General features: G+C 52.5%; 7 protein-coding genes and 2 pseudogenes across 7 annotated transcripts; 6 read left to right on the top strand and 3 right to left on the bottom strand.

Moving 5' to 3' along the window:
- Nucleotides 1-165: 165 nt before the first annotated feature.
- Nucleotides 166-1,512, top strand: SAPIO_CDS5891 (annotated as a pseudogene; the record flags this gene model as incomplete).
- A 773-nt stretch (nucleotides 1,513-2,285) lies between these two features.
- On the top strand, nucleotides 2,286-3,018 carry SAPIO_CDS5890 (uncharacterized protein; the record flags this gene model as incomplete). Its single annotated transcript, XM_016788121.1, has 2 exons — nucleotides 2,286-2,419; nucleotides 2,487-3,018. The coding sequence occupies 2 exons, from the start codon at nucleotides 2,286-2,288 to the stop codon at nucleotides 3,016-3,018; spliced, it is 666 nt and encodes a 221-aa protein (XP_016642437.1).
- A 1,154-nt stretch (nucleotides 3,019-4,172) lies between these two features.
- SAPIO_CDS5889 (uncharacterized protein) lies at nucleotides 4,173-6,493 on the top strand (the record flags this gene model as incomplete). Its single annotated transcript, XM_016788120.1, has 4 exons — nucleotides 4,173-4,381; nucleotides 4,544-4,936; nucleotides 5,010-5,211; nucleotides 5,324-6,493. The coding sequence occupies 4 exons, from the start codon at nucleotides 4,173-4,175 to the stop codon at nucleotides 6,491-6,493; spliced, it is 1,974 nt and encodes a 657-aa protein (XP_016642436.1).
- A 4,359-nt stretch (nucleotides 6,494-10,852) lies between these two features.
- Nucleotides 10,853-12,820, top strand: SAPIO_CDS5888 (annotated as a pseudogene; the record flags this gene model as incomplete).
- Nucleotides 12,821-13,244: 424 nt separating this feature from the next.
- Nucleotides 13,245-15,073, bottom strand: SAPIO_CDS5887 (Peptidyl-prolyl cis-trans isomerase-like 2; the record flags this gene model as incomplete). The annotated part of the gene is made up of 2 exons (XM_016788119.1): nucleotides 13,245-14,977; nucleotides 15,064-15,073. 2 exons carry the CDS (start codon nucleotides 15,071-15,073, stop codon nucleotides 13,245-13,247), a joined length of 1,743 nt encoding a protein of 580 aa, XP_016642435.1.
- A 598-nt stretch (nucleotides 15,074-15,671) lies between these two features.
- Nucleotides 15,672-17,354, top strand: SAPIO_CDS5886 (uncharacterized protein; the record flags this gene model as incomplete). Its single annotated transcript, XM_016788118.1, has 3 exons — nucleotides 15,672-16,136; nucleotides 16,239-16,440; nucleotides 16,498-17,354. 3 exons carry the CDS (start codon nucleotides 15,672-15,674, stop codon nucleotides 17,352-17,354), a joined length of 1,524 nt encoding a protein of 507 aa, XP_016642434.1.
- A 555-nt stretch (nucleotides 17,355-17,909) lies between these two features.
- On the bottom strand, nucleotides 17,910-19,960 carry SAPIO_CDS5885 (uncharacterized protein; the record flags this gene model as incomplete). The annotated part of the gene is made up of 7 exons (XM_016788117.1): nucleotides 17,910-18,607; nucleotides 18,664-18,906; nucleotides 18,965-19,039; nucleotides 19,099-19,139; nucleotides 19,198-19,529; nucleotides 19,602-19,805; nucleotides 19,889-19,960. 7 exons carry the CDS (start codon nucleotides 19,958-19,960, stop codon nucleotides 17,910-17,912), a joined length of 1,665 nt encoding a protein of 554 aa, XP_016642433.1.
- Nucleotides 19,961-21,101: 1,141 nt separating this feature from the next.
- Nucleotides 21,102-22,543, top strand: SAPIO_CDS5884 (uncharacterized protein; the record flags this gene model as incomplete). The annotated part of the gene is made up of 2 exons (XM_016788116.1): nucleotides 21,102-21,546; nucleotides 21,699-22,543. The coding sequence occupies 2 exons, from the start codon at nucleotides 21,102-21,104 to the stop codon at nucleotides 22,541-22,543; spliced, it is 1,290 nt and encodes a 429-aa protein (XP_016642432.1).
- A 781-nt stretch (nucleotides 22,544-23,324) lies between these two features.
- SAPIO_CDS5883 (uncharacterized protein) lies at nucleotides 23,325-24,210 on the bottom strand (the record flags this gene model as incomplete). The annotated part of the gene is made up of 2 exons (XM_016788115.1): nucleotides 23,325-23,989; nucleotides 24,072-24,210. The coding sequence occupies 2 exons, from the start codon at nucleotides 24,208-24,210 to the stop codon at nucleotides 23,325-23,327; spliced, it is 804 nt and encodes a 267-aa protein (XP_016642431.1).
- Between the last annotated feature and the right edge of the window lie 3,360 nt (nucleotides 24,211-27,570).

Below are 27,570 nucleotides of genomic sequence, written 5' to 3'. Positions count from 1 at the left end.
AACTCCCAAGAACTCTCATTTACTTTCATCCTCTTCGGCTTCCCCATATGTAGTTATATCTTCAATCCTCACTAGCACTTACACCCTTGCTCAGCAAGCTCCGGCCGATTCCCACAGCCCCAAACCCGAAGTTTAGAGAAGATATAAAGGCTCCTTCTCATTTCAATGAAGTTCAAGAGTGTCATCAGCCGCCTTCGTGGCAAAGTGAGCAAAGCTCTTGCCCGGGACACCTCCAAAAGTGCTCCAACCCAGACGCCTCAGGCAAAACAGCCATTGCAAGAACAAAGGACCCTTCTCGCAGCTAGTCCTTCGGCGTCCCCTGCGCCGCAGGTCTTCAAAAGCATGGCTCCATCCGGCACGGACCCGACGATCAACATCGTTCTCAAAAACAACACCCACTCGTCCAACCTCTATGCTCACATTACGGGGTTTGCCTTCGACAAGGGGAATGCGCCCTTCTTCCTCCAGTCCGACGGGGTGGCTCCCTACTACCCAGAGTCTCCCGGCAAGATCCTGAGCCCCTTACCCATCAACTGCGCCATCTCGCTCGGCGCGCCGGGCAGCATAAGGACCGTCACCGTTCCGCGCCTCGCAAGCGCGCGCATCTGGTACTGCGAAGACGGCCCACTCACCTTCCTCATCAACCCAGGCCCGGCCATCGTCGAGCCGTCTGTCCACAACCCCACGGACCCCAACTATAATCTGAGCTGGGGTTTCGCCGAGTTCACTTACAACGACTTCCAGCTCTACGTCAACGTTTCCTACGTCGACTTCGTCAGCATCCCCGTCTCGCTCACCCTCGAAACCAAGACTGGAGAGAAAATGGTCGTCGAAGGCATGCCCCCGAACGCCCTCGACACCGTCTGCGCCAAGCTCCTCGACCAAGATGCCCGCGATCACGCTGGCTGGTCTAAGCTCGTCGTGCGCAAGCCCGACGGCGTCTCGAACCTCCGCGCGCTCAGCCCCAACTCCGGCACCATCTCATCGGGCGGTTCCCTCTTCAAGGACTATTACGCGGCCCACGTCGACGCCGTGTGGGAGAAGTACCGCCGCGCGAATGCTACTCTGACGGTGAACACACAAAACGGCAACTGGGGCGACGTCCACGGTCGCGTGACGGACGACGGACTGCTTACTTTTGACGGCGGGGTTGGCGCCGGGTTCGTGAAACCGACGGCGGCGGATATTTTCAACTGCGATGGCGGTCCGTTTGCGCGCGGGCCCGAGTGGACGGAGCTTCGCGGGAATGTGGGCGCTAGGTTGGCTGCTGCTTTTAACCGGTCGACGCTCCTGGCAAACGATAGGCAGCCGGAGGGGGAGAAAGTCGATGGGTATTATAGGGAGGTTGTGACGAACCATTATTCGAGGATTTGCCATGAGACGAGCATTGCGGGGAGGGGATATGCTTTTCCATATGATGATGTTGGGCCGTCGGGTGGGATTGATCAGTCTGGGTCGTTGTTCCATTCGCAGCCGAAATTGCTTACTCTGGGGATTGGCGGCGGTTTCTGATGGTTGGTTTTCATATATTTGGTTGGTCTATCTCGGTTGGAATGTTAGGTTCATCGCTTGATTCATGTATTTCTTCAGTTGGTTTCGTGGTGGATCTGCCAACGGCTTTGGGAGATGTTCTGGCGTTGTATTTCCTTCTTCTGTCATTTGTACTAGCATGATTGAAATGGATGAACGATGACTTCTCTCCCCAAGGTGTTTGATGCGAACGACGAAACAGACCAAGTATAGCCCGGAGATTATGTCTTTCGAAGGAGAGCAATTCTCGCGCTTGCGTGAGAAGATCCGGTTTGCAATAGAGGCTCATTGGCAGAACCGATTTGGGGAATTGATATCTTCAGGGCCATGAGGGACCAGTTTCAATGTTCTCCGGCTGCCCCTGAAGGAAGCATCAATCATGTCCAGGTTCCAGACAAGCAACATTGTTATCATCCAAGTACTCATAACCCCTCGTTATGGATATTGATATCTCCAAGCACGCAGCAGGGCCAGACAGCTTTGACAAACTGTCCGCTTTCCAGATATCCCAGTTTTTCGAGAAGCATGGACCTACAACAAAAAACGGCTGTGATCAGCTCGCAGCCGATATTCTAAAATGTCCCGTCTCCCCAACCCCCGTACAGGGTGGGGGCAGCTCTACCGCTGCGCCAAGAGACCCCAAGCAAGCGTCTAAAGTGATCCAATTTCGGTCTAGGCCGTTAGATATGGAACGTGTTGAGCTTGCAAGAAAGTCTTACGGGGATTTCGTCCCTGATTGCAAGCACCATGGCACCATGCCAGGGGATGTCCATGTCTACGTCCTGGGTCTGGCACCAGGGCCCGCGTATTGCCGAGTCCGTCGTCAGTTCCTCGCCCCTGGTGTCGGGATGGAGCAGCGTTTGTATCGCATTGTGGAGGACTTTGCAAGGTCCGTCTACGGATGAACATCTGAACGAACCCCCTACTTGAGGCTTCTCGTTAACTAGAGACTCTAGGTTCTTTGCTTCGGCGTGGAACAATAGGCCAGCCGTTGAGCAGCCTCCCGGCTTGCTCGAAGAGTATTACGAGTTTCTTGACCAAGTTTCTCAGCGTTTGCCTCTGTCTGAACGGTTGCTTGCTAAGGTAGACGAGGTCCGGCAGGGACTCCCGCTTCTCTTCAGGCCCGGCTACCCCGTGGTTGTCCAACATGACGACCTCTTGGAGAACAACATCCATGTGGATGAGGCCACAGGCCGGGTCACAGGAATCGTCGATTGGGCTGATGCCATCATTGCGCCATTTGGGGTTTCTATCGCCGGCCTCGAGACTGTGCTTGGCGTTCAGACCCTGACTAGTTGGCACCTCCATGCTAGTCATTACAGCATCCGGCAGCGTTTCTGGGAGACTTTTTACGGTGAGATCGGAGACATTTCGGAAGAGGACCGGCGCTCAATCGAAGTCGCGCGGCTGTTTGGACTCTTTTGGACGCATGGCTTTGATGAAAAAGTTAGGGCAATCGCTGCGCTCGAGGCGTTATGCCCCCTTTAGGCTAACCTGCCCATACCACCACGACCGGCCCGTCTCTTAGTTTGCATTATAGACCACTCGTGGTAATTTCCATCTCCGAACTCTCGCTCCTTTCCCCCCATTTCTCGTATTTTCTTTATCTTTCTTTCTCTAAGGTTGTTCTTTGTATAATATCCCAAAGTCTACGAAGTAGCGCCATTTGCTGGCGCGATGGCTCAAAAGACAGTTGCGATGCCCCCATTTTTACCTCAGATATAATACTTGATAATACTCAAGCACTCTTTTTAAATTTACTTCGCAACCATTTATGCCAATCAATGCCGTTTTTCCATTTCTTGTCCGAGAAAACCTCCTTCGAATCCCAGATCACTAGTCAATTTCAACCTTTCACAAGATGAAAGTGGACATTCTGCGCATCGATTGGTTCGTCGCCTCGGCAGATGAGCCCCTGATAGCATCACCGGAAAAACCAATCACCACTTCAAGAAACATCTCCGTGGCCCCTTGTCCCCCAGCATCGACGGCCAACCATAATATTTCTTGGCCTCGTTCCCATCCCATCCCCGTCCCACCACAAAGGTTCGTCCGTCCTTCTTCGTGGACCTGCTGAGGATTGGGGATCGACGGAGTTTCAGATTAAGGCACACCCAAGAAGGAAGCTGAGGAAAGCGCATGTGATCAGATCTTAGTCTCTAGGCGCTCAATGTGTATACAAAAAGACCCCCAACTGCGCAAACCCACTCGAGCCTCGCGCGATGTGGGCTTCTCGTGTCCGGTGAAGGTTCTAAACGGCCGAGCGGACCGGCTGGGTAGCAGGAGTGTAACCTTCGCGCATTGCGTTCTGATTTGTCGCGATCTTTACATTGCGCTTCAATGCGAACGTAGCAAATGGAATCAACGAACACTCCAGATTAGTTCATTGCTCAAGAAGGCAAACCGTAGGGCTTGGAGAAGGGATATGATTTATAGAGAGGATGCTCCATCCGGCTCTGATGCTGTAGACGCGATCCCTTCTTGTCTGGCAACCGTCTCGACAACTCACTTCAGTCGTTCTTTTTGTATTCAAGTGGTCGCGACCATAATCGGCAGCGTGTCTTTTCGCTGCATCCACTCCTTGATCCACTCTCGTTTTTGATTGATTGTTTTCGTAAAGAAAACGCCGTCGCTCATTCATAATGTTTATCAATGCTTTTCGGGCCCTCGCCACGGCCCTCGTGGCCGGCTCGCTGTGCGCGGCCAGCCCTACGGCGATCGACGTAAGGGTCCTCAACGAGCTCGCCCCACGGGATCCCATGGAGGCATTGCGCAACGGACATCTTGAGAAGAGATTATCCGCGGACTTTTCTCTTGATAGGCAGTGGAACAATGAGGTCTTGTTCGGCGGGTAGGTTGTTATTCTTCTATTACGTGATTATTTCTTCTTCTTCCTCTATTTCCTTCTCCTAAGATGAGGATCAGCGCCTTGTGGATATTTCCCCAGATTCAATATACATGATGCGAACCCCGCTACACCACACACAGACTGACATTTAACGGCCGAAAACAGCTCGTGGACCGAGGTCGACGAGCTGGAACCGAAGCACGTCAACCTCGAGGTTATCTGCCAGGAGTGCTGGACCAAAGGTAGCGTCACCGCGAGGCTTACAACTGAAAATATTTTCGACCCTGTTGTGCGCCTCGAGTTTGACGAGGTCGAGGCTTACGTCGACCTCGGCATCAAGTCAAGCGCTGCTGCTACCTATGCCATTGATCTCTTCAGCTCGAGCACCCCCGTTGGTCTTAGTCTGCCCGGCCTCGATATCGGACTTGTCTTCCACCTCGACTTGGTGTTTAGCCTTGCGGCTGAGGTTGACTTGACCGGCGGTTTCTACGTCAAGGTTGCGCCAGGATCGTTTTTGGAGACGGATGTCTTCTCCGGGGACATTGTCGATCATGTCTTGTAAGTGATCTCCCAGATTTATGTGAAAATTCGCTATGACTACTGTTGCTTATGAGAAACCCCTACTCCATAGTGATGGAATCGGTACCAAGTCTATCCCGGTTGAGGTAAAGACCGGCTCGGGCACTTTCAAGGCTAGTCTCCGTCTCCGCGTGCAGTGCGGAATCGAAGCCGATATCGACCTGATCGGACTCGGCGCCGGTGCCGTCGTTGGCATCTACGCCAACATTGTTGAATTCGTCACCGTTCTTGACTCCACCCCCAACTGCGCTCTCGTATGTTTGCCTTCTGCTTTGTTCTCTTCTCTCACCCCAAGAAATCAAAAAAAATAAAATAAATAAATAAATAAAAATCCCTCTAACATGTCATTTGTACGCAAAACTATAGCAAGCCCGAGAATGGTTCGATCTTAACGTCGGTGCCTTCGCCCGTTTCGACGTCGTCGTCGACTTCACCCGCATCGGCGCCGTCCCCACCGTGTCCACGACCCTCGTCAACTCGCCCACTTGGACGCAATGTCTCCTCGGCGGTGCCCCAGCCCAGACGAGCGACGCCATCCCCGACGAAAAGAACCTCGACGTCCTCCTACCGCTGCCGGCTTCTGGTCTGGAATCGGACATCTTTCCCACTCCTTCGCAGGCATTGCCATCATCCTTCAGCACTGCCTTTATCCACACAATCTCTTGTGGCGGCTCTTCCTTTGCGGCGACAATTTCTGGTTCTACTGGCCTCACTACCGCGGTCGAGGCGATCATCGATCATCAACCTTCTAGCGTCGTTAAAATCCCTGGCGGCTCGAACTTCACGGCGACACTTTCTGGAGCTACTGGCTTCACCACCGCGGTTGCCTCGATAATCGACCTTCAGCCTTCCAGCGTCGTCGAATCCGACTCCCCCGAGATCATCACGAGCGCGAACAACTCCAGTCTCGTCACCTCGACCGTCTACTCTACAACCGTCTACACCATCACCAGCTGCGCCGCTGGAGTCATCAACTGCCCCGCCAGCTGGGAACAGCAAATCATCGTCACCCGCACCATCAGCGCCTTCACGACCGTATGCCCCGCCGGCGCAAAGGTCACCTTACCCGCCGAGCCACCGTCTGCTGCCCCCTCCGCCAAGGTGGCTTCTCCCAGGCCAGGCGCGTCTAACCCCGTCGCTTACGTACATGTTATTACGGACCTAGTTGTTCTTTCGGCTTGCGAGACGCCGATTGTCAACTCGTTTGTTGAGCCTACGACGAGGAAGCCGCCGACGCAGCATACGGTTGAGGTTGAGGAGCCCTGGCCTACTGTGGCTCTTGGAAACACGCCCGTTGTTGTTGGCGCCAGCGACTTGGTCATCGTCGATGCCGCGGTTGGGGGTGCTTCTTTGGGCTCCGGCAAGGGTAATGGGACGGTATCAACGGTCAGTCGCATAGGTGGTGTGAGTCCCACGGGAAGCGGCGTTATCGGAACTGTTGCGAAGCCCTCCGGACCGGCGATTGCTGGTGCTGGAAGGGTCGGAACTGCGATGGGCGGATTGATTGCTTGTTTGGCTATCTTTCACCTTTTCTGAACCCTTTTTTCGGTATTGAAGTTGGGCTTGTGATTGTCATGCAATGATGGATTTGGATATCTCCGATGCTAGCCTGGGCGGTTGGCAATCTTTTCTTACATTCAGATATACCTAGTTCGTAATTGATCGACTCTATTTTGCTAGCCATCTTTTCCTTTGTCTCACCATGAAATGAAGAATAGGCGACGGAATTTCTAGAAAAGCAAGAAATAGACGGGCGCCTCCGATATCCGACGATCTAGTGCTCGGGCGTAGCTCAGCTAGCTGCTGCGCCTCAGTGAGCTGGAACTTGGTGTATCATCCTAGCTTCTCTCTGCAAGTCGGGCCCGAGAGAAGGTGAGAGCCCGCCGGCCGGGGGTGAGATTTACACCGACGGAACGAACTCAGCTCAAGGAGCCAAGGAGACAATAGTCGGTGTGTCTATCACGATTGCGCGGTTTTTGGACCCTATAGGTAGCTGTCTTGAAAACTACGAAGTAAACTCTGAATACAGGGCATTATCACGCCAGGGAGTTGTCGATCTCGCGTGCAACATGGCTCAGTTGTAGGCACTGGGCGGGCAGTCTCTCTAAGTTCTGTTTAGGTTCTCTTGTTCATTTGGTGGATGAACTTCGAACAACAAAGTATCGACCTCTCCTCTTTTGACTCGATTCGAGATAAACTGAAAGGACGGCGAAAGAGCTATGAGGTGATGGCAGAATGGGGATGACACTCTGCACTATCGACGCGGGGATGTGAGGGCCGGGCCGATTCCTTCTTTTGGCAGCTTGAGGAGGTGGGGGGAAGAAGCAACGAAGCCCGTCATTTGATGTGTCACTACTTTCAAGAAGAGAACAAATAGATGAGACAAAGTCGTGGTCACGGTGACACATGGGTGAGGTTTTCGCGCCTTGCGACACGGCCTTCATCAGCCACTTCTTTTCCCTTTTTCGTTTCTTTTGCTTTGTGGATGCATTTGATCCGAGGCGGATCAATATGTGAAATTGAGGCTTGGCCGCTGTTTTGCTGTTTGAATCAATGGTTTTCCCATCTTGGGATGGCGGGTGGCTGAGCTATTTTTTGGCCTGGGCAGGCTCGGGAAGACGTTGGCGATGCATGGGATGAGCTTCTAGAAGGGGGGCTTGGTCCATGCCCGGCTGCACTGGGCAACATTGGGGATTGTGGTCAGCAAGAGCTGCTCGCCTACGAAAGAGGATCTCGTGCCCAGCAACTGCCTGCATGTAACAAACGCATTGCTAAGACTACTCTAGGATCTTATCATCGGGCCATGGAGAAGCAGCAGTATGAAGTAGTGCATAAGACCAACCAAGTTCACGGGGTGAGTCGGGTTGGGTTTGCAACCGAGGTTCCGTTGCGTTGCCAGCAATCTGGATCAAAAACTGCGCAGAACGGCCTCAAGGCTTGGGCGTGGCTGGTCAGTCCCAGCCCAATCTCCGCCAATCCCCGTTGCTGATCATTCACTTGTGCAGAGGGTTCAGTATCCAAGGTCTGACTGCATGGTCGTACATGCAGCTCTGATGCAGTGGTGGTAGCATTGCCACACATTATGAAGTACTTGGGTTCAATATTCCAACGGATCAAGACAACCATGTTTGGTCTTGACCAATATCAATCAATGGCCAATTTTGAACTCGCGAGCACTTACTTCGGACTAGTACAAAGGTGTAGATTGATGGTAGTCACGCTCGTCACGCTCGTCCGAAGCGTGCTCTCAATATTGATCATTTCACTTCCCTATCGGCCGGATTAGGAATCCCCGGCAGTAGGGCTGTCCCGACTAAGAGAAATCTGGCATGTAATGTTCTAGTCGACGCATCTCCTTACATGTGGCTTGCAAGACTCCAGTCCTTTTTGTCTCGATGAACGAGCTGGAGATCTCTGTGCTGCTGCTGTCCCCACTTCAGAACTCAGATCCAAGATCCAAACTTGACCTAATCGGCGACCGTGATGGACATGACGATGGCTGTGCTTCAGCCCTCAGCCCTATAGGGGTCCAGCACTAATTAAGAGGTTAATACTTCGGAAGACAACTGGACCTCTCCTGTCGTGGGGGTAATGAGTTTCAAGAGCAACCCGATGGTGCACTCGACCGAGGTGGAGAACCCGAAATGGGAGCCGTTGTTAATTCCGCGTCTGTTCTATTTTTGTCTCTTTTTCGTCCTTTAGTGTTGCGTCCGCTAATTACCGCTTGGAGATTGAAACCCTGAAGCGGGCTTTGAATGCTCCTTCCTTCGCCAGGAGAAGTAAGGTGCATTTTCGTGGGCTTGGGAAAGTGCGGCCCAAGCTCGAGCATCTTGGTTGCCTCCCGTTTGTTCCTTCCACTCTGTTACTCGAGGCGTTGGAGCACAAGACTTCGCACAAGCATATGATGGGTTGTGCTTGCCTCACTTTGCTAGCATCGAGCAAGTCCAAGGCTCTCGCTTCGGAAATCGCGAACAAGGACCACACTAAACCTCGGAACGATCTCATCGCCTGATGCCTGCCGCATATCCCGCGAAGGAAACGAAGAATCCTCGCTTGGATTAAGCATATCTAGTCCAGCACCAATCATCTCGATTAGTCGCGGCGACAACCCAATAACCACGGTCCTGGACTCATCGGTATCGTTTCGTCTCGACTGCTTTTCCTGTCATCTCTAGGGATTCGCGTCGAGGTCGCGAACCGCCCTCCCATCATTCACTCGCTGCCCGTGTCTCGATCCCCCATCCCCCTATCCTATCCGCCAAGCCCAGCAATCCTCACGACTTGAACGGCGAGATCCCCCGCTTTCCGCCTCTTCTATTGGTCAAAACGCGAGCCTGCACATCTTCTGCTGTCTCTCTTGGCTCCTCGGGCTCCACAAAGTATGCACCCCTGAATAACGACCACTCCCAGACCCCCAAGACACCCCCAGCATGTTTGCCCTATTGGATCTTGCCCCATGCCCATCCACATCAACCTCATCTCCTGCTCCAAATCGTGCTCCTCCTGTGGCTGGTTTCCGCCATTTGGCTTCGGCTTCTCATGTCGCACGACCGACTCACCACCTGCCACATTGATCCTTGGTGGTGTCTCCTTTTTCCTCATGGCCGCAGCCCGTCTTTCCCCACGCTCATGCTGGACGCTCGTTTGATTGTTAATGATGCCTACTTCGTATCAAGCGGCAATTCTTTAACATAGCCCCCCTTGTCCACTGCCCGCCCATTGCCTGCGAAGTACTCCCCATTCCCTACCGTCTGCTACCCGCTACCTATGCACGCTACCTTTGCACACCTGCGATGGTCTGGGAGTACTTCGGCTCACATTTATTGATTTGATGTCGAAATAGTTCACTGCCGCCATCCATCACCGCAGGCTTGACACGACACAACGCCATTCTCATCACGTCCCTTCTACCCGCCGCAATAATATTAGTACTTGGAGTCCTAACCTTTCCGCCTGTTCCTCAGTCTCCCAGTCAGTCCCATCGATTCTCTTCAGGCATGCATGCTTCTTCTCCCTGACTGGGAACCCCCAATTCTTTTTTTCCCAGCTCCGAGACCAATTCGACTCGATCAGACTGGAGCCCATATTGTCATTAGTACCTGACCCTATTCCGGGCAGGCCACTCGGATCCGAACACTCTTTTCGCCCCCTCGAGCCTTGTCCATAAACGGATATATTTCCTTCTCCAGCTTTCCTCTTTTAACAAGCTTTCCCTCTCACCCCACCGCTCTGTCCACTTCCAGATCGACTCTCCCGAATCCCCAGTCCCTGCCCGCTCGGAGGGTCCCCGTATTACCTGGTGCTGTGCCCAAATACAGAAAATGGTGTATTGTGGCAAGCCTTCCAAGGGTTGCCAGAACTGTCGCGAGAGGAAGATAGCAGTAAGTCTCGAGTTATTTCATCTTCTGGCTCTGAGCAGACGCTCTCATGCCGTCTCCGCCCTTCAATTTACCTGAAGAGCTTTCTTCTCGTTCTACTTTTCTTTTTCTTTTTTCTTTCTTTCTTTTTTTTTTTTTTTTTTTTTTTTTTTTTTTTATTTAAAAAAATAATCTCTTTCTTTTTTTCCTATCGCGCCCTCGTATATTGTCGTTGCTCCCTCGTATCGCTCGCATCGCGACCCGAACGCGTCGTCTTTTGGTTCTTCTATCAAGCTTTTATTTCGTCTCTTCTTGCGTTCCCTTTTCTTGCTTATGTGCATCCATGTTTTCAGAAATGACAATACGACCACCTCCGCACATTTCTCTTTCTTCCTTTGTCTAGGTGACGCCGTAGTATCTGCCAGTGGCCGCCTCTAACGCCTTTACTCGATGGCAGTGCGACCAACGAATGCCAGGATGCCGCATGTGCGAAAAGCACAACCGGGTGTGTCCTGGCTACAGGAACATCGTCGACCTAATGTTCCGCGATGAAAGCGAGCATGTTATATGGAAGGCCACCAAATCGAAGTCGCGAGCTCCCAGGCCAAAGTCTACCTCTCCGACTAGTGGTACCAAGAAGAAGAAGGCTGCACAACGACAGGAGCGCCGGGCTCGGTCCGCCAGAGGTTCGGTCTCCCCTAGCCTTGCCAGTGCCGTCTCAGACTCTCCCAGGACCGACTCACCTAGTGTTGCGAGTCCCAGCATCGGCTTCATTCAACAGCGCCGGGACAGGTTGTCTCCCACGGATGCGACGCTGGAGCCCTCCTTCAAAACGTTGTCGATATTAACCCCCTCGACTGCCGGCCCTGCTGATTACTTTAATCGCCGTACTGAAGCCGAGTCAAGTGACGATGAGGATCTCTTCCTTCCCTCACCAGAAGAAGATACTTGGCCTTCACCGCCGCCGTCCGCTCTCGATTACACACTGTCTCCGTCGTTCCAGGAGCAAGGCGTCGCCTTCTTCTTCTCCAGATATGTCACCACTGAGGAGACTACGGACTACCATAATTACGATTTCATCTACGAAGTATGGCAGCCGTCGCGTGGCGTGCAGGATCGGCGGGTTGACGCAGTCCTCGCGAGCATGACGGCAGTTGGCTTAGCGGCCATGTCGTCACTGACGAGGTCTCCCGAACGACTGGATTGGGCCCGGCAGAGCTACGTTGCTGCGCTGCGACTCATTAGCGACGCACTCGAAGATCCCGAAGAAGCCACGAAGGATAGCACGCTTCTCGCTGTACTCATTCTTGGGACCTATGAGATGCTTACGGGTTCCGCATCCGAGACTATGCACGCATGGCAAGGCCACATGCAAGGAGCTGCCGCTCTAGCTAAGCTTCGCGGCCCAGATCAGTTCAAGACCAAGGTAGGCATTCGCATGTTTCTAATGCTCTGCCGATCCATCACCCTCAGTTGCCTGCATCGAGATGTACCTATACCCGATAGCTTGATCGAGCTTAGGGACGAGCTCGAGGCCGCCCTGGTGCCTTTGAATTCAAAGTTTGCGATGGCATCTCCCATGTACAACATGCTCCAATTACGACACGATATAAAATGCGGCCGACTGAGTAGCACCCAAAGTATTATCCAAGCTCTTCTCGCTTTAGACGACGAATACATTGCACTGGTGGCCTGCCTCCCGGATTCTTCTCAGTACAACATTGTGGAGCTCTCCACACCCAACCCCATCGCCTTTACCCCTGTTTGCCACGTCTACTCGTCTACTGAGAGCGCAACGACATGGAACGGCTTGCGCTCGATGAGAATGCTCGTGCACGAGACAATTCTCTCTGAACTGTCCAGATTCTTCGGAGGACGGAAGTTTAGCATGGTGCCAATGGAGCACAAGGTCCAATTTGCCCGGTCACGCCGGCTTTTGCATCAACTCCGAGATGCGACTCTTGCCAGCATACCTCAGCACTTTGGAGTAGTCAGCTCCCGCGATGTCAAATCGTCTGGATCTGATCCGGAGTCAACCTATTTTGGGCCCATATCAATCACCGTCGCCAATGACGCTCCGTATCGTGTCGTCTCATCGCCCCCCTCGGCATTTTCTGCGGGGCCTTCGCCTTCACCCTCCCCCTTCTCTCCGTCCCCCGATGCCTTCCCCAGCCGCTCGCGACATTTCACTCCCACCATACTCGACCTTCTTGGCCCTTCTGATGAACTAGCCGATACCGATTCTCTCTTCATGTCCCTCACCTCATCCCGCAGCCCCATCGTCTGGCCGCTCTATCTCGTTGGTGTGTCCTCCACCTGCACACCCAAGGTTAAGCAGTACGTCATTGAGAGGCTTATGGCTGTTTACATGGAAACCGGCCTCATGCAAGCGAAGAGCGTGGCGGATGCCGTGGCGGCGAGAGAATTGTATCCCGACCGACTTTCCTCGGCACCCATCGACGGCATACCCGACGTGTCCGGCGAGCCGACTCCCGTACGACTGTAAACGGGATTGTCTTTCGTTTTCTTCTTCTTTTTCTTCTTCCTCTTTTCTTCCTTTTTTCTTTTTCTTTTTTTTTCTTCTTTTCCTTTTCTTTCCATTTCTCTTTCTCTCTTCTTCTTCTTCTTCTTCTCTTCACTTTCTTGTTTATGAATTCTTGTGTATCTTTCCTAAACGTAGGGATATGGGATTGAGAGAGGCGTTGTGTGTATATATAGGTCATCTCTAAGGGAAAAGAAAAAAAACGTCTGGTTATGTGAAAGCCAGAAAATGACGTTTACTGCATCGACGACATTTTTGGCTATTAGAGAGAGGATAGAGAGTCATGAAAGCAAAATAGTCTCTATTTTGGAAAAGAAAACCCACTCCGAGTTACGCCTTCTGTATCTGTATATCATGAGAGCATTTATTTATGGTCCGGGTATTGCCTTCACCAGTTATCAAAATTTCCAAACCCTCCGGCTTTCACCTTTTTCTTAGCCGGCGCATCCCATGCGTCGATCTCTTCCTCGACCTCTAAGGAATCCTGCGCCGCAGAACCTCCAGTTGACGCTTTCAGATACTTGCCCACATCGGGCGCCGAGTCTCCGGCGCCCTGGGACCCGGCCCCTCGTAGCCTCTTCCCCGTCCACGTTGTCCTGTCGTCTTCCGTGCCACCAGACCTTCTGATGGCCTCCTTTTTCTGCTCAAGCTTCTCCTGCTCACCCCGTTGCTTTAGGAACTCCTCGAACGGATCGAGGTACACGACCACGTTCTTCATAACAATCTTATTTAGCGGGCGATTAGAGCCATCGGTAGGCACGTCTTCCATCTTGGAGAGGACGTCCATGCCATCGACGACGCGACCGAAGACGGTATGTTTCCTATCGAGGTGCGGCGTCGGCTTATAGGTGATGAAGAACTGGCTCGAATTGGTATTCTTTCCCTTATTCGCCATGCTGAGGATGCCCCTCGCGCTATGGGTGTAGGGCCCATCGAACTCGTCGTCGAAGTTCTTCTCCCATATGCTAGAGCCCCCGCGGCCGGTGCCCGTCGGGTCGCCTCCCTGGATCATAAAGTTGGGTATGTTCCGGTGGAAGGCGACGCCGTTGTAGTAGCCCTTTTGTGCCAGGCGGACAAAGTTCCACACGGCCTTAGGTGCCGTGTCGGTGTGTAGCTCGACGTTGATGTCGCCGAGGTTCGTCTCTATCCTCGCGTACCCCTTGATCTTGACCCTGCGCGGTTTGAGCATGAACTCCTCGTCAGTCAGGATAGCGCGTGCCCCGCTCGTTTCGGGCGTTAGGCCCGTGCTGGTAAAACTCGCCGCCGCTTTCCCCGTTGTGTATATGGCTGCTTTGGCGGGTATCACCTTCGCGCCGGACGCGGCGGTGGTGGTCGACTGTCGCGAAGTGCCGGGGGATTTCGTTAGGGCTGTGGACTTGTTCACGTCCTTGCCCGCCTCGCGCTCCTTTCTCGCCTTCTCGACCGCAGCCTTTGCCCTGAGCACCTTGTCCCCAATCCTCCCTAGCGCATCCACGTTCACACCTCCGCTTTTCCTCTCCTCCTCCTGCTCCTTGGTCAAGATGGCCTCTCCGCCATCGCTAAGGTGTTTAAACTTGCTCAAGTCACGGCTATGCGTAAATTGCGGATCCTGCAACGTAATAATATCTGCCCTCGTAAACGGCTCATCATCCAACAAATCCCTCCACATCTTCGCCTTGATATTCATCCTCTCCACCGTATCCCACGCAAAGACATTCGCATACGACCCATGCCTGATCGCCACAATGTGCGTATTATCCGTAAACACCTTATACGTCACCGGATCAACCAAATCCCCCAACCCGTCACTAAGCCCCGCACCCCGCGAATCCACGTCGGCATTGCGCGTAAAGTTGAGCTTGATGAGGTCCTTCTTCTTGAGTGGTTCGCCCGTCACGGGGTTCGTGCCGCGTTTCTCGAGCCACGCGCCGATGACCTCGACGTCGAAGATGGTGCCGTCGGGGGTGCAGACGGGGTTCTTGAAGGGTTGGAGGCTCGCGGCGCAGAAGTTGAAGGGGAGGCGGCGGAAGGTGGAGGAGGAGGTGCCGGAGCGGGATTTAGCGCCTGCTGAGGAGCCGGTGCTGGCGGAGTAGGCGTCGGAGGAGGACCATTCTGAGTGGGTGATGTAGAGTTTGTCGGTTCCTGGGGTGTGTGGAAAAGAGGTTAGTATTGGAACTTTTGGAAGGTTTGGGAGCAATACTTTAGGAGTAGGAGTGTTTGCGACGTACCTTTACCCATCTTGATGATGTGGAACTGCTGGGTTGGACCTGGGGAGTGATGTGTGTTGTCGAGCAGAGCAGAGTGTTTAAGGTCGTTGAAAGTTAGCGACGCCACCGATTTAGACGGGCACGCGAACAGGGACTATGCAAGTAGGGGGCATATCTCAAAATTAATGGAGCTGTGTTTCAGGATAGCTGGAAAACAGGACTCGACGATTCTTTCCGCATTTCTGAAAGATATCATTTGAAAACTCTCTATACGAGATTCTCTGTAATACTATGAAAGGATCAATACGACAGATATCACGAGGCAGGTGAAGCTGGGAACGACTTCGACGATTGAATTGAAGAAGATATTCACAGTGGTGAAACTGAACGACAAATATGCAATATAAGGTATATGCATATGTCGAAAACTTTATGCAGTATCTGCAGTCATTCAAGCTGGTGGAGCCAATGAAGAGCCAGTGATTATAGCACGGGCATCAAGCGGTTTCTCTGTCCCACACCGAGCAGCCGTCGCATCCCTCCCAGTCCATCCCTTCTTCCTCTTTTGGGGAAAATGAGAGCTTGACTCCACTCTATATTTTCTGGGGTTCCCAACAATCCAGCCTGAGATGAAGCTGTCGCCTTTGGCGCTCCGTGCGGTTTCCCGCCGGGCACGAGACGCGCCGACGCTTCTGAGACAGACAACAAGCCTCCCGTTACACTCTTCTCATCGGTGGCTGTCTCACACGGCGGTGAGGCGCTCCGAAGGTGAGCGGAAATGGTCCACGCCGCTCGCTGAGAAGATCGCGACCGCCATTGAGGCGACGGAGCCAATGCCTCTTGCGAGATATATGCGCATGTGTCTGACTTCCGATTTGGGAGGCTACTACACTAGAGGTGATCTCAAGGAGGGCCATGATCAGTTCGGGCTCAAGGGGGACTTCGTTACGTCGCCTGAGATATCGCAGATTTTCGGCGAGCTTATTGGGATTTGGTTCGTTGCGGAGTGGTTGTCACAGGGGAGGCCGAGTCGGGGGGTTGAGCTTATTGAGGTTGGACCTGGACGTGGAACTTTGATGGATGATATCCTTCGAGTGAGTGGAAGATTTGTTTAAACCTCTTCTTCGGCTGGCTTATACTGCTTTTTATGATGATTTTTTTGAGTACGCGGATTTTATCTAACCATTTTGAACTAGACCATCAAGAAGTATCCTATGGCCCCTGCTATAGATGCCATCTACATGGTCGAGGCTAGCGCCCACCTACGCAATGTTCAGAAGAACCTTCTTTGTGGGCCTGATGCGCAAGTATCTGAGTCCAAGGTTGGGTATCACAGCGTCTGCAAGCATACCGAGATACCAATTGTTTGGACGCAGACGATTGAGTCTATCCCAAAAGGTATGGTTCTCTCCTGTCACATTTGGAACCTTTGCGATACTGACGAACAGGTCCCAGACCCAAAGAAGATGCCATTCATCGTGGCTCATGAGTTCTTTGATGCCTTACCGATTCACGCCTTCCAGGCCGTCGAGCTACCCCCCAACCAGGATGCTTCCAATGCATCATCAGGTCCTCCACGCACTTCTCCCACTGCCGCCTCTCCACCAACCGCCGCCGGCAAACCCAACATCCAATGGCGAGAAATGGTCGTCTCCCCAGTCCCCGGCCAACCCAAAATCGACCAAGAAAACCCCGAACCCGAATTCCAAATGTCACTCGCCAAACACGCCACGCGCCACTCCCGCCACCTCCCAGACCTGTACCCGCGCTTCCGCAACCTCAAGTCCATCCCCAACGCGGTGGTAGAAATCTGCCCCGACGCCGGCCTCTACGCCGCCGATTTCGCCGCCCGCATAGGCGGCTCCCCCAAACATCCTAAGCCCGAACCCTCCGGCGCCGCCCTCATCCTCGACTACGGCCCCTCTGACACCATCCCCGTTAACTCCCTCCGCGGCATCCGGAAACATCTCCACGTGAGCCCCTTCTCTGAACCAGGGCTCGTCGATCTTAGCGTTGATGTGGACTTTACCGCCGTTGCTGACTCGGCCATTCGTGCGAGTGAGGGCGTCGAGGTTCATGGCCCCGTTGACCAGGCCGAGTTTTTGACGCGTATGGCTATTCGCGAGAGGGCTGAGCAGCTTATGCGTGCTGCGGATCCTGAACGTGCTCGTGATATCGAGAAGTCGTATAAGAGGCTCGTGGATAGGGGACCGAATGGAATGGGGAAGCTGTATAAGGCTCTTGCCATCCTGCCGGAGAACGGTGGTCGGAGGGCGCCCGTTGGATTTGGTGGGGATATTGCTGGTGCTTAGAAATGGAATGGGTAAAATGAAAAGGGTGCGGAAAAAAAGGAGGGACCGTTTTGGTACTTGGGAACTATTTGGAGACTCAATAGCGATGTCTGAAAGAGAGGAAGAAACAGATTCCCCTCGATTGTGACGTATTTGCGACACATGGACGTAATAGGGGTATCGTTTATTTTTCCCCTTCCCGGTTTGGTCTTCTTCGAACCCACTGTAGTTTTAACATGTATGAATGCATATTCTATTCAGACCGGGAATACCCCCAATTCGTTATGATCCTTTCATAAAAATAAAAAAGAAGAAAAGCCACTCCGTTCCAAACCGTCGGTGTCCAGGCCAAAGAGTGAACCAAAACAACAAATCTTCCAAAAAGCCAGAACAGGTTTCCAGAGTCGCCTGTTTGGTAGGTATACCCATTATTCTTACACGCGATTAAACCCCCCATCACCCGCCCTTCTTCTCTCAAGCCCCTGTCCCATACCCGAGCAAGAACTCTAGCCCGTCAGTGGTCCCAATATTCTAGGAAGAGTCACCCCCTAACACTTCAAACAACCGTTATCTCGTTTACCGGGTCTTGTCCTTGGGCTTAACAAGCTTGGCATTCTCCTCATCGCTATCCTCGTCGTCAGAGAATTTATCCTCGTCACCAACAGCGAAGATAGTCTCTCCATCAAGGGAGTCTCTGGGTGCAGCTCTGCTCTGCTGTTGCTGCGCCTGAGAAGAAGACGATTGGGGCGCCGGGGTAGACGATGCGCCGGCAGCGGCTCCCTGGGTAGTAGCAGGAACGGTCGTCTGACCGTTGATAGGCTTGCCGATATTCTCCTCCTCGTCATCAGAATCGTCGGGGACGCCAATGTCGCCAATCTCAAAGTTGCCGTCGTCGTCCTGAGCAATCTCGTCACTCATGGCGAAGCGTCGGTTGTTCGCCGTCGGTCGCCAGACGTATGCGATGAAGGCGACGTCGGCAAAGTAGACCAGGTTGAGCCAGCCGTCAAGGACGAACCAGCGGGTCTTCCAGTGGAAGGGGACATAGTCGGGATCGTTAACGGAGGCGAAGGAGAGGGAGTTGAGGAAGAAGAAGCCGAAGATGACGAGAATGCTGAGGAGGATGCACCACCACAGCTTCTTGTACATGGAGGCCTTGGCATGTTGCTTGCGGTCCTGGAGATCCTTGAGAGTGAACTTGAGAGAGTTGAGAGTCCAAACGTAGAAGCCAGTAAGGGTAGCAGCCAGGGGCAGTACGACGAGCAAAACGAAGGGGCCTGTGTGTGAAGGTCAGCTGCTAAGATCGAAGGCGTCGGTAGGGGAGATGTCTTACCAGCAGTGTCAGGCGCAATATACAAACTCGTGATGGCGTAGATGATACCAAAGACGAAGTGCGCAACGGCAAGCCATCGCACGTAAATCATTGTCCGACCAAGAGTCGGCTTGACAACACCATAGCCCATACAGACAATGAGGAGCAGAAAGAACGAGAAGGAGTTTCTCGCCGCGTTCAAGACGGCCACTACAACAAGTAGGACTTTTGCGCCAAGGTTTGAACCATTGTTGTTCATGTATTCTAGCGGCCGAGTTAGCTCTCAGAACATCCCGGAGAAGGTGATGTTAGAAATGCTTACCATAGAAGCCCCAGGTCATGAGCATCTCGACCACAAGGAAGACGAGAATCGCGGTGATGTAGTTCTGTACCGCCACTAGGAAGGGAGGGTTAGCAGAACGTAACAGAAATCAGGCTAGATAGGGTAAAACGAACAGATATCATGTCTATGCTGATAGTAGAGGAAAGCCCAGAAGCTAGAATTCATGTTAGTCTCTGTATGACCCAAGCAGCCTTGACTCTCAGGGGACCTACACAGTAATTAGGGCATAGAGGATAGTCATTCCACCATAGAAAGGAAGCTTGGGGACCTGGGTGGCAGGCAGCTCTCCGTAGGCGTTGCGGAAGACAGCCACAGCCTTGTACTCATCCCCTGTGAAGGCCTCGGTAAGGATGCAATAGTATCCCGTCTTCTTGATAGGGTAGACCTTGACATGTGGGTCTTTCAGGTGTACAGCTTGCGTCATGACGAGGTTCTTCGACTTTTCGGCGAGTTCGTTCGGGGGAGCAACTACAAATTCGCCCTTCTGGCTCTCCTGGCAAAGGCCGGCCTGAATCTGGGAGTTGCCGCAAAGCTCGGGGATGTTCTAAAATGGATGTATTAGACCAGAGTGGTGCGCAAGAGTTGTTTAACCGATCGCAGATAGGGCAGGGATTACCTCGTCGGGTCTATTAGGATCCTTGACTCCAATAAGATCGATATCTTTCCACTCGAATATGAGAAGGCTGACAATCGGGTCGGTATCCGGGTTGATACTGCTATCATTCACGAAAACCACTTGAATATATGGGTCAACCGGGCCGCCCCAGGAGTTTTTGCTGTACATTCCAGTACATCTTCGACTGTTGTCGTCAGATTGGTCCTAACGTGGCGGAAACGCAAAGGTGTCAGCTATCGAGATCGAGGCTTGGGCTTGGCAGACCGGAAAAGTCGGGCGCAGCCTACCATCACAACTTCGAAGGCCTGGACGGTCCAGAGGACCATGCCCAAGACCACTGTCCATATTAACGATCGCATTTCGGAGCTTGTCTGAGGATGATATTGGAAGCAAGGAAATTTCGAGATGCTATGATCGCGCGGGTGGGAATCGGCTCGGAAGTGAAGTCAGGGCCGCGGATAGCTTGGCTCGTCGATGCGCCGTGCTGCCGAGGGGTCAAGGGTGAGGCAAACTCCAGGAAACCGATGATAATCAGCTAAAATCGAACAAGACGTGGGCCCTATCCGAGGAGCGCCTAGATAACTATCCACCACAGGCGTCAGTCAGTCGGTCGGGTGGAGCAGTTGGAAGTTGGGGATGTTGATGTTTAAAACCAACTCTACACATGAATCTCCTGAGTGTGTTACGTATCCTTCCTTCCCAAGCCTTATGCTTTGCACTGTGCTTTTTGTATATTGTCACTGTGGTGGGAGCTTCCCAAATCGGTGGAGTTTTACTTTGTACAGAGTGCAAGATTGATTGTACATCGCCCAAATGGCTCTTTCACCAATCGTGCCTTCCAGGCTCAGAGAGAAGGCCAAGGAAAAGATGATATCTCTTATAATCTATGATGTTCTGATCTTGCACCTGTTTTCTGGATTGCTCTCGTAGCATTCTAGCTAAGGCTTGCCTCTCTACAATTAAGCTTGTCCTTCTTAGGCCACGAAGATAAAGAAGCAGCATAAGCCTTCTCATTTCAATTTATAAATATAGGAAAGGGGAATAAAAAGTTGATTAAGCTTCTCCTTGGCCCTGATGTGAGTTTTATAACACTTAACAGTCGAAAAGGAATATCATCCATGAATGGTGGTAGATTGAGAAGTAAGGGAAGTCTAAGTCCTAAGGTGAAAATGAACCCGACTGCACTGTGAACCATATGCTGGCTGCTGCTTGAATGTGGGAGCAGCTCTTTACTCCCCAAGCTCTGCTAACAACCAGACTGATGAAGTCACCGACCTTCTCAAACGGCAGTTACGACCAAAGCTTCACCCTCTCTCAAACTAGAAGCCAGCACCAGGTAGGCCCTACCTATGGGGCTCACGTACAATTATCATAGACCAACAAGCCAATTCCTCTTTTCTTCTTCTTCGTTCTCCCTTCTCCTACACCAATCGACCTCTCCACGCAAAAATCACTTCTTCCTCATCAACACACAACCACAGCCAAACCCAAGCCAAAACCATGCCTAGCAAACCCAAGTCTCGATGGGCAGACACTGAAGAGGATGCTGCCTTAGAAGCAAAGCAGAAAAGGCAAAAGGAGGAAAAGAAGCGCCTCAAAGCAGAAAAGGCTCGACGACTCGAAGACCGCAAAGCAAAAGAGGCAGGAGCCACCAAGGAGACGCACCAGGCCGACGACGATGATGAGCGGCCAAGCAAGCGGCGGAAGGTCACACCCGATAGGACCGCTCGAGACCGGATGAAGGCGAGCCTACGAGGATGGGCGCCGTGTCGATCGGCGAAGAACTACAAGAAGCTGAACGATATTGAAGAGGGCACGTATGGGCACGTTTCGCGGGCGAAGGACGTCGCGACGGGCCGAATCGTGGCCCTCAAGCGCCTGAAGCTTGACGAGGCCGATCGCAACGGCATGCCCGTTACGGCCTTGCGTGAGATCAAACTCCTGCGTATGTGCGATCACCGAAATGTGGTGAAGCTCCTTGAGACTGTTGTTGACAGCTCTGATCCTCCAAAGTTTGCTAGACCCCACCTACCATCCACCATTGATACCTATACACAAGCAACTACTAACTCTGCTCCCGCCCCAGCGTTTCTCTAGTTCTCGAATTCGTCGAACATGACCTCCGCAGCGTCCTCGAAGACATGACCGAACCCTTCCTCCCCTCCGAAATCAAACAACTCGTTCTCCAACTCACCTCGGGCCTCTCCTACCTCCACGAAAACTATATCCTCCACCGCGACCTCAAGACTGCCAACCTCCTCCTCAACAACAAGGGCCAGCTCAAGATCGCCGACTTCGGCATGGCCCGCCGCACCAGCGACCCCCCTCCCGCAAACCTCACCACCCTCGTCGTTACCCTCTGGTACCGCGCCCCGGAGCTCCTCCTCGGCGCGAAGACTTACACAGCCGCCATCGACATGTGGAGCGTCGGCTGCATTTTCGCCGAGCTGCTCGAGCGTGAGGCCCTCTTCCGCGCTTATACCGAAGCCGAGCAGATTTCCAAGATCTTCGAGGTCGTGGGCGTCCCCACCGATGATACCTGGCCCGGATTCAGACGCCTACCCAATGCCAAGTCGCTCAAGCTTCCCCGAAAGACGAAGAAGCAAAGCGCCACCGAGGACCGTATCCGACCAAGGTTCCCCGATCTTACGAGCGCCGGATGCGCGCTTCTGAGGGACCTGCTCTCGTTGAATCCCGATGCAAGGCCGACGGCGGCCGAGATGTTGGAGCATCCGTACTTTCAGGAAAAGCCTAAGCCCAAGGCCGAGGTCCTGTTTCCTACGTTCCCCAGCAAGGCGAACCAAGAGAGGCGACCTCGGAGGGAGCCGCATGCTCCAGTCCGAGGAGCCGCGGTTGAGCTCGGCGAGGTCGACGTCTCGCATCTCTTTGCCTCGCGGGAGGGTGAGGCAAAGGGAGCGGGTTTCCGACTACGCATGGGCTGAGAAATACCAGCGGAATTTACTGAAGAATTTTCAGGGATGGACGCTTCTCTCCCCCGGCAGCACTGTTTGCTATACCCAGCATTTTGCAACTTTGCTTCCAGCAATGGAACCTGGACTACCAGTGCCTTTGGGGCCGGTCGGTTAGAAGAGAAGCAGCAGGCCTATTGAGCCAAAAGGGAGTCCTTGCAGCAAGGCAAACTGCATAACATCGTCACATTGATGCATCACGAAACAGACTTAGACACCCCATAATCAAGAGCAGTTCTCCTTCCAAGCCAGCGTATATTGAAACTATATCTTACGCCTCTCGTCAAGACATCAAGAGTGAAATTACATACAAATAAAGTTCTTCAATAAAAAAAGGATGAATATCTCCTTCCCCCCTCCCCCCCAAAATAAATACCCTTTGCCGTAAAATAAATAAATAAAATGAGTAAATCAGTCTAATAACGAACGCCTCCCATGTGCTGAGTTCCCACGACATTTCCAAAAGACGATGATTGTTTTTGTTTCTCCAAAATTGCGCGAAAATAAGACAAGAGAAATCTGCCCTCCCAGGTTTCACTCCTAAACTAGCAGCTCGTCGGCTCCCCAGGAGGGCAGAAAGATTAAGAGGGATAAATAAAAAAGATACCGATCATTCTCGAAGCAACGTGATGATTGTGAGGTTTGAGTTGCAGCCACATAATCCATGGGTTGGGAAAGTTATGATTGCCAGTGAAGATGTGGCAGAAGCAACAGCAAAAAAAAAAAAAAAAGAGTGAAATAAAAAAGTGGATGATCAGAGGTTAAGGCCTGTCACGAACCAGGTGAAGCTGGCGATGGTTATCAGGCACATGGACGTAGCAAACATCAAGGCCTTCTGGTCGAGATCGGACGCGGCAAAACTGCAGGTAGCACAGTTCCATTCGCTCAAAGGGGTGTAGTCCTTCGGAGTGTAAATTTCGAGCCTAACGTCGGTCCTGGAGAGGTATCCGGGTTGGGCCGAGTCCGAAATAGAAGCATCCGAATCCTTAATGATCATGGTGAACTCTTCGGTGAGCAGCGGCTGGGAGGGGTCGGTGGCCTGAACATTCGAATCCCAAACATACGTGGCGGGGTCCTGGTAGGACATGTTCGCGGTCAAGGTCCAGGTGGCGGAGACACGGGAGCAGCTGAGCAGCACGTCGACGGCGGTCGGGTCGGCGAGGACGTTGGTATAGTTCCACGTGAAGGTGACGGTATCACCAGCCTTGATGAGGGGGGCGCCTAGCCTCGGGTCGGGTGTAACCATGACGGCGCCTCCTGGAGGGGCCGTGGCATCGAACTCCTCGCGGGTCTTGGTGCTGTTCTTCCCGTCGCCGCTGCTGCCTCCCTTGGCTCCCGAGGTCGTTCGCGGCGCATCGGGGTCGAGGGTGGCAGCGGTGTTTAGGTTGCCGGTGGGCCTAGATGCTTTTGTGGTTTTGGCTAGTTCGATCGAAGTGGTTTCGTTAGCATAGTGCTCGAATGCGGTGAAGGGGCTCCTGCAAACTTTGAACAAGTATCTTACCATCAGATGTCTCCGCCGCGTCTTGTCTAGCAACAATAGCGTGGGCGGCAGTGTCTAACCAGGTTGGCCAAGCCGCAGCCAACGAGGTCATGGTGGAGAGGCAGAAAGCCACCTGAGCGAGAGCCCTGGTCGGTCTCATTGTGATTTCGGTTTCGTAACAGGTCGGTTGAGGAGAGGGAGGGAGTGTGCGTGAAGGCCTGGGATACGGCCTGAAGTTGAAAGGGGAAGATTTCGGTTCCCGCGTTCGAAAAGATCGATGCCAGGGAAAGATGGTTCGTCGACCCTGAGGTTATATGAGTCGAGGAAAAATTAGACGGTTAAGGATATCGTCAGAGTCGTTGTCGGTATTTGAGAGCGTGGTAGGATCGATCGAAGGGCAATTCTCTTCTCGGACGGTGAAGACAGGGGGCGCCCAAGACGGATGAAGGTGCAAAAAAGATGGCGGAGGCGGTAAATCGCCCGAAGGATTACGGTGTATAAGCGAGTGTGGTGAACGAGGGGAAAGGAAGAGACGAAACGAAGGTAAACAATGAAGCAACGATTGTCTGGATGGACAGAGTTGGTTGAAAGGATTGGCGAGTTGGCGAGGAGTCAGGTCAGGGCTGAGCCAAAGAGAAAAAAAGGGATCGAGATACACGGACAAGCCAAACGGAGACGGACTGGGACGGCCTGGTCTGGCTGGGGTCAGCCCGTTGGCATTGGTGCATTGGTACGTACCCGGGATACGATCGATAAACATTTAAATTGAACCTTGTCTTCCCGAGCAACCACGACGAAAAGTACATGACGAAGTACACTCACTACTCCGTAATATTAACCTAGACCAGCTCACGCTCATGCACAGGGCAGCAAAAAGAGAGAGATGCCTGCAAAACCAAAGCGCCAAGACAAGAAAACAACACATCTCAAGTATCTGGACACTCGATGGAAGGTAAGAGACGAGAAAATACTACTCCGGACAGCCGTAACGGGTCCTCCGCACCGTCTCTGTCCATGGTTTTCTGCATGTTGTCTAAGAAAGCAACCTATCACGAGCGCCAGTTTCGACGGGTCTTGTCCTTTGTATGCAGAGCGAACGCATGACATGGACAATGGAGCACCAAGTTTGTGGCGTTGCCACCAATGCTGTTAGCATTTTAGACTTAATGAGGGCCCTGAGCTAGACTTGTTAGACGCTGTCAGGAAAAGGGGAAGTCCGTTGCCATCTGCGAGGCTCACGCCGCTAAGACGCACGAAGTACTTGTCCCTTACGGTGTTTTTCTTCCGTTAATAATACTATTTTGGCCGCCCAGCATGGAATGGCATAAACTCCCAATTACCCAATTACCGCCACCCTTGGAGACCGCCGAAAGAACACGAGATGGCCTGGCTGATCGACCAGATTCTGGGCAAAATTCCTGGTCACTTCAGTGATCATTGGGTGTGGGGATATCGTATTTACCCATTCCACACATTGCATTCGATCAATCTGTCTTCGCATCCTTGAGACGAAAGTTGCCCGACCAGCCAAGCACTCATTCTCTGTTGGTTATTTCGTCACAAGATTATTGTGACGAAGGGATTTTCGTCCGCCTCCCACAATTTTTTTTCCCTCGCCCATTCCTACTCAGTATTGGAGTGACTGGCACAACATCGCGGCTTTTGACCTATTTTACTTCGTACAGCCACTCCGTAGTATGGAGATTATACTGAGTACTCACTACGTAAGTATTTATACCGGTGGCCTCGTATTGGTCACTAGGGAAAGTCATTGGCCACAAGATTGTCACTTCGGTACTTCGTAAGACACCAAGTTCACCAGTGATGACGAAGTATCGTTGATGAGAGGCTCTGAATACGACGCAATTCGGCACCACCAAGGTCGTGTTCCACATGCACTATAAATACAGTGCCCAGACAATATTTAGCTCCAGCAGGAGTTTAGCGTGCGAAGTCATGTAGACCAGAGCTGAGGATGAAGGGGGCCTTGGGGAATCTCATCATCTCAGTCAACACGGCCGGCATTTACGCGAGAAACGTGAGACGCCCACTCCGCGACGGTTCACGTTGCCAAACGGCGGTCCGTATCGTGAGAAGCCTCGAGAAACCCTCCCGTGATCGCCGCGTCCCGAACATGCTCAGACATCCCGCCTGGGTCTTTGCACGATATCTCCTTTGTTCCGGGTTTTATACTGCAATCATCCGAAGGCGCTACGTCGTATGTTTGGTTTGAGGCAGAAACACAATTCTTGCGTTCTGGGATGGTTTTCAGGAATTTACGGAGGAAACTCATTGTATTGATCTCCAACTGGTTGATGCTGATGCTCTTTCCCATTTCTGCCCTCGCTGCCAAACAGGAACTAAATATTACGCAAGATGCCATGCCCTTCTCCGCGAGAAAAAGCTGTCAATTCTGTTGAAGCCAACCTTGCAGATGCAGGGTCATTTGCCCATATGCACCATTTCTTCTCACAGCACAGGCCACCGGGTTCGTGTCCGCATCCTCTCAAACTGCCGTTTCTCCTCCCCCATTTTCATCTTCACATTCACGCCCAGAGTCGAATACATCACGGGATCGTTTACCCCCGAATGTCTCATTGGTGTCTGTATTCCCGAGTCTGTCCACCTGCTGTCCGGTACCTGTAGTACAATTGTAACCATCTACAAATCGGTCCGCCATGTCCTCTGCGCTGTAAACGAGTTCCTGGCCCCCGATCAAAAAGCATGAGGGTTTTTCGGAGGTCCATCCGAACCTCAGCTCCTGCATTAGTCCTGAATATGAAACAACTTCAAATATCCACGACCCTCAGTCAGTTCAAAACATCGAGAAATCAACACCCGCCGCTCCGAAGTCGAGGACTAGGGCTAGTCTTCCTCTTTTCCAACTCGGCAGGTCCGCGACCATATTGAAGCAACGTGGGGCACCTTGCAACGGGGCCTGCGAGCTGAGCCTGACATCAAATGGATTCTCCGACAGCACATGAAAAAATGTGCGCAGCCGCAACAAAGTGCAACGCTTACTTTATTCCTGAATCCAGTGGGACGAGAACGAGCTGAGATGCCCAACGAGGCAGGGCTCATCCTCTGAGGCGCATTTTCACCCATAACCTTAAAATCGACCCTGGGAAGAGATGACATTAGAACTCGACTCATACCCATTCATCGTCGTTTGATTTCAATATTTTGGGAGGACCAGGCCCAGAGCAAGATGAAAAAAGGATGAATCTCCATGTGTGGGACATCGCTTGGCGTCTCCAATGCCTGGTATAGACGCTACCGGAAACGTTTCCCCTATTATCTCCATTCTGGGGAAACAGCCATAGTTTCTAGTATATAATGTCTGCAAGTGAGGCTCTTGAGGGATCGAAAGGCCATGTTTGCACTACGCCGACCTCCACGTTGTATCTTCACTCATGCCGCCATCAGGGTGTCCACAGTCGGCGGGATCCAGACCCTTGGCCACGGGTTGAGGCTACTCCCGCAGTAGCCCAAAAATGAAAACGGAAAATGAAGCCAGGCC

This window comes from Scedosporium apiospermum (assembly GCF_000732125.1).
Source record: "Scedosporium apiospermum strain IHEM 14462 chromosome Unknown SEQ_SAPIO_0099, whole genome shotgun sequence".
Classification (NCBI taxonomy): Eukaryota; Fungi; Ascomycota; class Sordariomycetes; order Microascales; family Microascaceae; genus Scedosporium; species Scedosporium apiospermum.
The sequence above is the reverse complement of the archived record's forward strand: the minus strand, read 5'-3'. Positions and strand labels throughout refer to the sequence as shown.